We start from the raw sequence: 11,742 nt of genomic DNA, 5'->3' as shown, positions 1-11,742 counted from the left end.
CGACTGGAATCCTCAGGGGAAGAGGAGAGTAGGGAGACCACCGCAGACTTGGAAAAGAACAGTAGAGAGCGAGGCGAAGGACATCGGAACCACATGGGCCCAACTGTGGTGACAGAGTTGTAGAATTGCATTACATGTACTTTACATATCAATCAGTGACAGTGGACAGGAGAAAGTACAGCACATTTCTACAGGTGCTTCCTCTCTCATCAGTTGGCGCAATTGCATCTTGTAGGAAATTTATTTTTATCATTTGACATCGCAAACACTGCAGGCATGATTTTGGTTATCTATGCCTCTATGGTATGCAAGTGTTCTTTTTCAGTTCATAGTACTAACTTTCAACATTCTCATGCAAATTCAAAAGAATAGAATAAATTCAAATTTTGTGCAGGAGTAGTAATCTATTGTTAAGTATTATTTTCTATTGTTTAAAACTGAATGACTAAAGTGACAAGATTAAAATCCATTTATCAAAAGAAACCATTTTTGCTAGTGAGGTGTCAGGGCCAACTTTCATTTACATTAATTCCTTTTTTAGCATGGTTTCTATTTTTTAGTGTTAATTTTCCAAATTAAGTGTAATACAAAAGGAAATGGTAATCATGGAAATTTCAGATTTCTTAAGTTCTGCCTGCAGTTGACACATGACACATGGTGTCATGCACTTGACATATCACACATGCAGAGGCAGAGCGGAAATGGCTTCTTCAATGCTGAAGAAGTGCACAAATATGAAGCTAGTGCATTTGTTTAACACAGAAAATTGAAGAAAATAATAATAAAGTTCACTTGCATTGCACAATATTCCAGCTCATAGGCAAGATTATTGCGCTGTACACATCACAGTATCCACAAGACATAATGCTGTAAAACCACTGATCTATAGCTACCACCCCTTCAACAACCAGCTTCAACTACTCATCACACAACAATTAGGTATAGTTAAAGATGACTGAATAGTTTCCATTGAAAAGTATAATAGTGATTTGAGAGGTTATGGTTCTCGTACTCCAAGCAACCACTGGCTGTGTAGAGAACAATAACCCTTGGCAAATGTTGCATCTAAAACAGTAAGATAAATGACAATATATATGATGCAGTAAAACAGTAACAAGACCATGATGCAGGTTATGAATAACAGCAAGTGAAATTGCAATTAATGTACAATATCAATCATAGGAACAAGATTTGTCTTGTTGGTCATGCACAACAAGTGGAATTATAGTTTATGAACGATATGAATCATAGTAACAAGAGATCACCTTTTGGTCACACAACGTGGAATTACAACTGATATGCCTCAGAAACAAGAGATCATGAGAAACAAGAACTGATATTTCTGTAACTGAAGTTAACAGGCTATTGCATTGTGCTAGTGTTTTGTCTGCTCAATGCACAGCATTGCAGACAGGTTCACTTGTGTTTCCACACAGTGAAAGAAGCGCTGGCCTGACCAGCAGGACTGGAGTAAAAGAAGCTTTGGGCGTCTGTGCAATGGAACCTGTCAACGGAAACAATCATTTCAATCATGGAAAATTTAAAAAAGACCTACTTACTCCAACTCTCAAAAATAAACAGAAAAACTGGTCACACAGATGTCTTAAGAAGGCAACTGAAACCTTTCAACAAGAATCAGTTTTGTGTTCTTGGCAAGAGGAAGGCATAGAAATGAAGTGGTGTTTGTGTGTGTGTGCATGTATGTGGAGAATGGGCGGTGAGAGTGACAAAAGAGAGAGAAGTGTATCATGAGGTTATACCAGGCCATGGTGCATCATGAAAAGATGTGTAACCCACGGTCAGACATTTCTGTGCCTGCCTTTCTCTCAGCACGAACTAATATCCCGTTCATGCTCTCAGCGCTGGAGTCGCCCCGGTTACAGCAGACGACTATGACGTCATATTCCAGGCTATTTTTATCCGGACCGCCTTTTTGCGTTGACTGTAGCAACGCCTGACGTCGCCTGACGTCACGTGTCGTCTGCTTGATGCCCGTGCTAACGGGGGTTCACTGTTCATGACCCTCCCAACCCTGTCCGCAGTTTTGGCGCGAAAAGCCTTCACGCCCTGTAGCGTCACGTGGGTGTTGTGGGCGCTGGCCATTGGTTCCCGCCCCTGGGAGACAATGTAGCGAACCCCACAGCGTAGCGTCCCTCGGGGCATCTTGCTGGACGCTGAGAGGAGCGGGTGGTTGTGAAAGGTGAGAGACCGCCTGGGCAAGGTCCGTGTTTTGTACAGGAACCAGGAGTGACCAGCAAGCTAGGGGTGGACTGTAAGGCGGGTACTGTTAGTGGACACAGCAGCCAGTAGTGACCAGCAAGCTAGGGGTGGACTGTAAGGCTGTTAGTGGACACAGCAGCCAGTAGTGACCAGCAAGCTAGGGGTGGACTGTAAGGCTGTTAGTGGACACAGCAGCCAGTAGTGACCAGCAAGCTAGGGGTGGACTGTAAGGCGGGTACTGTTAGTGGACACAGCAGCCAGTAGTGACCAGCAAGCTAGGGGTGGACTGTAAGGCTGTTAGTGGACACAGCAGCCAGTAGTGACCAGCAAGCTAGGGGTGGACTGTAAGGCGGGTACTGTTAGTGGACACAGCAGCCAGTAGTGACCACCAGGCTAGGGGTGGACTGTAAGGTGGGTACTGTTAGTGGACACAGCAGCCAGTAGTGACCAGCAAGCTAGGGGTGGACTGTAAGGCTGTTAGTGGACACAGCAGCCAGTAGTGACCAGCAAGCTAGGGGTGGACTGTAAGGCGGGTACTGTTAGTGCACACAGGGTTGGTGCAGGTTCAGTAGTCGGTGGGTGACCACCAGGGTCTGAGTGAGACGGGAGTGGGCTTCCGGTACTGTGTGTTGTGATCGGGTGACCGCCGGACACTTCACACGCCGCGTGGTGAGTGTGTGATTTATTGGCGGCTTTACATTTACAGTCAAATCTCCTACTATGCCACCTACCGGGACCGAGCAAAAGTGGCATAGTAGCGAGAGTGGCATAGTAGAGAGGGTTCGTACAAACAGCTTTATTTGCTCAAGTCACCCGTCAGTCCAAAGCTCTCATGAATCGTCGGCTGCGCATGTTCTTGCGGCGGATCTCGTACATCTCGTTGTCTAGTCGATGGCACGCTGGCATCACACCGGGCTTCCCGCTTCTCTGTTGTAAGAACTTCCAGATGATGCTCCAAGCGCGCTGTCCCTCCCGCTCTCCCTCGGTCACGGGGCTGTCACCCGGCCAGCGACCCCCCCTCCCATCGCCAGCCTCCACCCTCCCTGTGTGCGTGCTATGTTCCATCTCACCTAACTGCCTAATAATCGAGCACTGCGCGGAATTTCACAACTCGTGCCTTTTAACAATCACACAATAGTGGCATAGTAGCGAGAGTAGGTGGCGGCATAGTCAATTTATTTTGCATTGAACTTTGTCGGGGCCGAGCAAAAGTGGTATAATACCGAGAGTGGCATAGTAGCAAGATTTGACTGTATCTGTATATATGTTCGTGGAGCCTTGATTAACGGACGAGAAGTTGCGCATATATGAGTGTGTGTGTGTGTGCGCGCGCGAGTCTGTTTACTCTGTTCTAGGGTTAAAACTTTATTTGCTAAGAGAGTGGCTGTATTAGAGTGGACTCAGCAAGGACTCTGACAGTACTGTGCCGCAGTGTGTGCTGGTGTTGGGCGGCTTTTTTTTATATACATTTTATAATACATTGTATATTATTTTCCTTACTAACATCTCTCATTAACACTTTTTTTTTTTGGCGTGGGGCAGTCCCGTTTTCTTGCGTGTGCGTGTGTACGCGTATGTGTACTTCTCCAATCATTTTTTCCTCATTTTCATCTACATGTGATTAAACTTCTTATTTGTACCGTTCATTTCATCTTTGTTGTGGTCTACGTTCATCAAATGTTTGACAGGTACGTGGTGTCCCGCCTCTGGGTGAGCGAGTGGGTGTGTGTTGGTGCCGGTGTGTCAGCGGTTGCGAGCGTGCATCTGGCGATGCTGGGGGCGATCCGCGACACCCACCTACATGCAAGATGATGTAAAATATGATGAATGAAGCCACATTAACCCACATTTTGACCTAAGAAGATGTTTTAAGTCACATTAACTCACTTATGTCCAAGATGCTCCCAAAGGTTTTCCTTGGTCCAGCTCCCGTCACTGCTGATTATCATCACAATACCACTTGGGGAAGTTATTTCCCATAGACGTGCAAGCCAGGCTGCAGAAAGAGCATATGATGGGTAAATTCTGATAATAAATAAGAAGTAAACAGAAGGGCGTATACTTTGAGTCCTACAAAACTGCAGGCTGTCAACCATATTCATCATCAATTACATCAACTGAAGCTGATCCACTTAATGAATCTGGGTAAAATCAACTGAGAACTGTGTGCAGCTGGCTAGCGCCAATAACAAGTTAACTGCTCACAACACGCAGCTAAATAGTGTTGGAGGCACGGAGTATGGGATCGGAGTAGTGTCAGTGACAGATTGAAAAGTATGGTAACTATTCATCTAGTCCCAAGACCCAACAAGTTTTTACCTTTTGGATTCTGTATGCGGTGCAGGAAGGAGACAAGAACCATGTTGTGCTGTTTGACTTCATTGGGCAGCCATGTCAGCTGACATATACACAGAATTGTCATTATATGCTCGGTATATAGGCAGCCATGGAAGTGATTAGAAAATGTGTTATGAAGTGCACTGTACAAAGGTGCAAAAAGTGCCGAGGAAACATGATTAAAGTGTTTAAGATAAAGCTGCATTCAGGGATGTGGGTTGCCACTATGTGTTCTGTAGAACAATTATGATTATCAGCATGAAGACTGAAGAACACCATGTTTAGCTGTATAATTTTCAGTGTGTATTAATTACCTCTAACCTTACTGAAGAGAAGCATTGTGGTAAAGAGTGAGGTTATTACCTGTTTAAAGATGACTTTTTGAGAGTTTACTGTTGGGTCAAGAGTTACTTCTTTTCCATCTTTGTAGGTCAATGTTTTGCCTTCCTGTAGTTTGAGCGCTGCATTGATGAGCCGTGCACAACACTCCACACCTAGAACCTGCACACAAGCACATTCAACATTGCAGAATAATCCTTGTGACCACGATTTCATCTACCTTTGTAGAATAGCTACAAATAGTTGTACTGTGGAGTAAAACAGAGATCTGTGATCTGCAGGATATGAGCTAAAAACGCCAGTCCTTCCAGCTGTGACCTACAATTATAAAAATACAAATTTGAGAAAGGAAAGTGTAACATAAATACTAATAATGGCTAAGATATTTATATCTTTTGTAGTGCATTACCATGAATTAATTAATGACATCATTTAGTAAAGCTGTCACAAAGAATAAATTTGATCTTTTCAGTACATTGTACATGCTTTTTTTAGTGGCTCAGAAGAGACCATTAAATTGAACTGCATTGGGTTGATTAAAATAAAATTTCTTTCCTTCTTGAAGTAATCACATACTAAAATGCAGTGACATTTGCCTCCAATATCAGGTTTTACATTTAATACAGTGTCTCTGTAATCTTAGTATGTTTTAGAATCATTCAGTCTGGAGTGGGAAATTATTAATTTTCTAAACTTAAAATATGTAACACAGTCCTTGTACGGTAATAGAGTAATGTATTTTCACAGAAGAAAGAAGCTTTACACATTCTGTAGTTCTGATAACCCTAACCCTAATCCTTCTCATACAATTCAGAGAACCATTTTTGTATATACACGTCAGATAAACATCTTTTAACCTTACTTTTAAACTAGTTAGTGGATATTTAAATTCTCCTGTTGATCCCAAACCCATGACAGCCTAAACCATTCAATAAATCTTTAACTGCAATTACATAATCTGAAAGAAAGAGGACACCATACAAACATCTGACAGCCCTGTAAACAGTTGTCACATCTACAAAGAGGTACAATACAATGCAACTTTATTTATCCACAAGGGCAATTTCAGATAGTACTTGTACTAGCAATATACATATACATGTTAATATAATTTCTCTCTCTCACACACACATACATTCCCAGCAACTACAGTTGGCGCCATAGGTCACAGCAGGCTAGTACAAGATGGCGGCTAGTAGAGTTGCTCAAGTAAATTCCACGTGGAAGGAGTTGCGGTGACGATTGGTTCTGTGACAGACATCGCTTACAGCCAGACCGCAAGAGTGAGAAGTCACATGTCAACTCATGACAGAAGAAGTAAGAGTGAGAACTCACATGTCAACACATGAACATAGGATGCAGGATGCCTTCCTGAGGATTTGCTGATGACAAACGGCTGCCAAGTCCCTCTGCTTGGTTCAGATGATCTTGGAACATATATTAATAAGGGAGGCAAGACTGTTCCTGTTCCCTAGGGAGAGGCTGTGGAACCAAGAGATGAAAGAAAAAGTGACGAGACTTTCAATGAAGGACTGATAGAACCGGGTGAGGGTGACAGAGCTGATGGAGAAAGATTTGAGTTTCTGTAGGAGGTACAGACGCTGTTGACTCTTATGGAGGATCATGTCAGGGCTGATGTCACATTGAAGCTTGTTATCAAAGATAGTACCTAGATAGTTGTAACAGTCCACTACCTCCATGGCATCCATGGTCGTCTTAGGCCTGTTCATCTGGAAGTCGAAGATCCTTTCCTTAATCTTTGAGGCATTCAAGACAAGGAAGTGTTTGTCACACCAGTGAACAAAGTCAGGAAGAGCGCCACTGTGAACATGTTCACTATCATATGAAAGAGACAGCAGGGCAGCGTCATCAGCAACTTTTACACGAAAGCTCCTATCCGTAGTGCTTCTACAACTGTCATTATACAGTATGAACAGCAGTGGAGACAAGCAGCTTTGAGGGAAACCTGTACAGGTGACAACAGGGTGGGAGAGAAGACCCTTAACAGAAACACTCGGTTGCCTGCTTGTTAAAAAGTCCGGGACCCAGAGAATTAGTTGGTGAGACAGATGGAAGTCTGAAACCAGACTCCGCCAACAAGTGAGGTTGAATGGTGTTAAAAGCAGAAGACAAATCAGCAAATAGAAGCCTGGCATGAGCTGTGGGTTTCTCCAGATTTTTTTTTCACAGTATTTAGTATAAACAGCTGAGCATCATCAACACCTCTCCTGGCTCTGTAGACAAACTACAGCGGGTCAAGATGTTGATCAACAGCAGTCATAACCTCACTCTTACAATTGTCTCGAGTGATTTCGTGATGATTGAGGTAAGAGCGACTAGTCTGAAGTCGTTGGATTGACCTGACCTAGTGATTGTAGGGACAGGCACAATGTGTGAAAGTTTCCAAATATCAGGAATGTGACCAGAATCCACAGACAGCTGGAATAGATGTTGTCAAACTCCACTAAGTTGGTCGGCACAGAAATGGAGGGTGCGTCCACAAATCCCGCCTGGACCAGGGGCCATGTTAAGCTTTACTGGGCAATCACTAACTCATGCTCAGGAACTAGAGACTGTTTTAGTGAGGAAACATCTCAACACATGATTCTCACTGTCACGACAAGTGCTTTGGCTACTGCACCACCGAAGGCTCAAATTCTAGGCTACTCCAGTGAAAGCAACACAATGTTAATCTAGTGCATACAGATCATAATGCAGCGACTAGTCTAGCACTTAGTCTGGTTTATAAAGAGCATTAGGCGGCTGAGTTTACTACACCTGATTCCTTTGACGGCTGGGTGGTTTGAATGTGCATGAGTCATGGCATACAGCAAGATGTGTCAGTAGGAGGCACAGGCACACTCTAACATCAAACATACACTTGACACTAGCAAACACTGATGTAAAGAGACTGATTCATTCTAGACAGAGAAATCAGAAACTGATTCATGTTACACTGAAAAAACAGATTGAGTAAAGTTATACAGAAAGATCTGAGACTGGTACATGTTACACAGAAAGATCCGAGATAAGGAGATCCCGGTGTGAGACGTCCTAAAATATCAATCTTCTCTCTCCCAAAGTGAATAAAAGTTTTGTTTACAATGAAACAAACAGTTCTTTAGGAATCACAACAAGCTACATACAGTAAGCTATAACTAGATACTCCCTTGTTTGCTCAATTCAATCTCCTATGAATCACTACAATAGTAAGCTATAGGGCTATAAGTAGGTACTCACTTGTTCAAAATGTTTACTCAATTCAAAAGCAGCACAACCTGTAGCACTACCTATATGCAATGCTGTTGTCATGGGAATGTTGTAAGAGCGTGCCAGGCTGGCAGCAAGATTAGCGTAGGTAGCAGGCAGACTGTCTCGGAATCCAAACTCTAGTTCCAGAATTCCTTGCAGTGGCATGGTTGAGTCATACAAATAGTTGACGTTGACGGTTGGGACACTCTGTATCTCAGCATTTTCTATCGCCATCTGTGATTTCTCTGGATAATATAGACATTTAATGTGAACAACTACGTGATTGTGTGTGTGATCCTTTATTAATTTCATTAGAGAATATAATTCATCCTGTATTTATTTCATTACTGAAGAACTCAGGACACCTTGCTGGTCACAATACTCACTGTTGTACAGAGTACATCAAGCTTGTACAGAGTATACCTAGCTTAGTCAAAATATTGTTGTACAGAGTACACATAGCTGGTCAAAATCCTCACTTATTGGCATGTACAGTGAACACAGCTGGTCACAACATCCTCACATACAGTTGTACAGTGAACACAGCTGGTCACAACATCCTCACATACAGTTGTACAGTGAACACAGCTGGTCACAACATCCTCACATACAGTTGTACAGAGAACACAGCTGGTCACAAGAACATCACATACAGTTGTACAGAGAACACAGCTGGTCACAACATCCTCACATACAGTTGTAAAGAGAACACAGCATAGAGAACACAGCTGGTCACAACATCCTCACATACCGTTATACAGAGAACACAGCATAGAGAACACAGCTGGTCTCAACATCCTCACATACTGTTATACAGAGAATACAGCATAGAGAACACAGCTGGTCACAACATCCTCACATACCGTTATACAGAGAACACAGCATAGAGAACACAGCTGGTCTCAACATCCTCACATACTGTTATACAGAGAATACAGCATAGAGAACACAGCTGGTCACAACATCCTCACATACAGTTGTACAGCGAACACAGCTGGTCACAACATCCTCACATACTGTTATACAGAGAACACAGCATAGAGAACACAGCTGGTCACAACATCCTCACATACTGTTATACAGAGAACACAGCTGGTCACAATATCCTCACATACAGTTGTACAGTGAACATAGCTGGTCACAACATCCTCACATACAGTTGTAAAGAGAACACAGCATAGAGAACACAGCTGTCTCAACATCTCACATACTGTGTACAGAGAACACAGCATACAGTTGTACAGAGAACACAGCTGGTCACAACATCCTCACATACTGTTGTACAGAGAACACAGCATACAGTTGTACAGAGAACACAGCATAGAGAACACAGCTGGTCACAACATCCTCACATACTGTTATACAGAGAATACAGCATAGAGAACACAGCTGGTCACAACATCCTCACATACAGTTGTACAGCGAACACAGCTGGTCACAACATCCTCACATACTGTTATACAGAGAACACAGCTGGTCACAATATCCTCACATACAGTTGTACAGAGAACACGGCTGGTCACAACATCCTCACATACAGTTGTAAAGAGAACACAGCATTGAGAACACAGCTGGTCTCAACATCCTCACATACTGTTGTACAGAGAACACAGCATACAGTTGTACAGAGAACACAGCTGGTCTCAACATCCTCACATACTGTTGTACAGAGAACACAGCATACAGTTGTACAGAGAACACAGCTGGTCACAACATCCTCACATACTGTTGTACAGAGAACACAGCATACAGTTGTACAGAGAACATAGCTGGTCACAACATCCTCACATACTGTTATACAGAGAATACAGCATAGAGAACACAGCTGGTCACAACATCCTCACATACAGTTGTACAGCGAACACAGCTGTCACAACATCCTCACATACTGTTATACAGAGAACACAGCTGGTCACAATATCTCACATACAGTTGTACATGAACATAGCTGGTCACAACATCCTCACATACAGTTGTAAAGAGAACACAGCATAGAGAACACAGCTGGTCTCAACATCCTCACATACTGTTGTACAGAGAACACAGCATACAGTTGTACAGAGAACACAGCTGGTCACAACATCCTCACATACTGTTGTACAGAGAACACAGCATACAGTTGTACAGAGAACATAGCTGGTCACAACATCCTCACATACTTTTATACAGAGAACACAGCATAGAGAACACAGCTGGTCACAACATCCTCACATACTTTTATACAGAGAACACAGCATAGAGAACACAGCTGGTCACAACATCCTCACATACTGTTATACAGAGAACACAGCATAGAGAACACAGCTGGTCACAACATCCTCACATACTGTTATACAGAGAACACAGCATAGAGAACACAGCTGGTCACAACATCCTCACATACTGTTATACAGAGAACACAGCATTGAGAACACAGCTGGTCACAACATCCTCACATACAGTTGTACAGCAAACACAGCTGGTCATAACATCCTAACATACAGTTGTACAGCAAACACAGCTGTTCACAACATCCTAACATACAGTTGTACAGCAAACACAGCTGGTCACAACATCCTCACATACTGTTGTACAGAGAACATCTAGCTGGTCATAATGTCCACATTGATGTAATGTGAACAGCTAGCTGGTCACAATACTCTCACTGATGTCCCAAGCACAGAAAGCTGTTCACCAAGCATTGTACTCATTGTTAGCTGTTACAACACTCACTGATTTACTAGGCATGCTAAGTTGGTCACAATGCTCACTGATTTACCTAGTTCAGCTAACTGGCCTCAATCCTTTCATTTACTGATGATGGACTCGGTGCATTTAGCTACATGAGAGCAATGTTTTAATTTTGTTTTAATTTTTTAATTTTATACAATAATCAAGAACTTGTACAAAATGTTCAGACATAAGCAGTGACTATCTCACTAGTTGGCTGTGTATTTTCTACACAATCTATTGTTGTGTTCAGAGTAAATCTTGAAAAACATTATCTACCTGACATGCCTGATCCAAGCACAAACACTTCTGTGTCCACCATGCAAATAGGCAAAACAGGCGTTCCCTCAACAAGAGTCTTTACCAGACGAAAACCAAGGTGCTGGTAAAAATGGCGGCGGAATGCAAATCTGGCAAATCGAGAAGCTTCATCCCCTGTTGATATCCAAGAGCCACCCTGTCAAAAATCAGACACAAGAAATAATAGCTGTGGTTGAACATTTCTAATTTTCTGGATTATTCTAGAGTTTGCAAAGTGTGTTTGTGCATTCCCTGTTTTACTGTCAGTTAGGCTGTTCAGTATCTTCGTGTTAAAAGCTTCAAATGTTAGGGACCTGTGCAAGAATAAAAATATAATGTGACATAAGTTAGTATCATTAAAAAGTTTAGTTTATTCCGTGTTACTCCTTGAGGAGCATAGGGCAGCAACAACACCTCACCAACGGACCCAGTATAGAGCAGCCCCCTTCAGTTGGGCCCAGGTGGTTCACATATTTTGCCTCTCTACTGTTCTTTTCCAAGTTTACTTTGGTCTCCAAACTCTTCTCTTCTCCTGAGGGTTCCAGCCTGGCAATGGTGTCAGCTGGTTTGTGCAGGGTGTGTCCT

At 42.8% G+C, this 11,742-nt stretch overlaps 1 protein-coding gene across 5 annotated transcripts in view; it reads right to left on the bottom strand.

The window, feature by feature from the left end:
• Positions 1–381: 381 nt before the first annotated feature.
• The window catches only part of LOC112573473 (ergothioneine biosynthesis protein 1-like), a 60,128-nt gene continuing 48,767 nt past the window's right edge, over positions 382–11,742 (bottom strand). For all 5 annotated transcript variants that reach the window (XM_025253878.1, XM_025253877.1, XM_025253880.1 and 2 more), the window contains 6 exons: positions 11,137–11,314; positions 8,137–8,393; positions 4,921–5,058; positions 4,540–4,618; positions 4,108–4,216; positions 382–1,504 (listed from right to left, as the gene is read on the bottom strand). In XM_025253878.1, coding sequence (XP_025109663.1) covers positions 1,417–1,504; positions 4,108–4,216; positions 4,540–4,618; positions 4,921–5,058; positions 8,137–8,393; positions 11,137–11,314 — 849 coding nt within the window. In that variant the 3' untranslated portion in view covers positions 382–1,416. The remainder of the gene's footprint in view (positions 1,505–4,107; positions 4,217–4,539; positions 4,619–4,920; positions 5,059–8,136; positions 8,394–11,136; positions 11,315–11,742) is intronic.

This window comes from Pomacea canaliculata, linkage group LG10 (assembly GCF_003073045.1).
Source record: "Pomacea canaliculata isolate SZHN2017 linkage group LG10, ASM307304v1, whole genome shotgun sequence".
NCBI lineage: Eukaryota > Metazoa > Mollusca > Gastropoda > Architaenioglossa > Ampullariidae > Pomacea > Pomacea canaliculata.
This window is presented reverse-complemented; position numbering and strand designations above follow the sequence as displayed.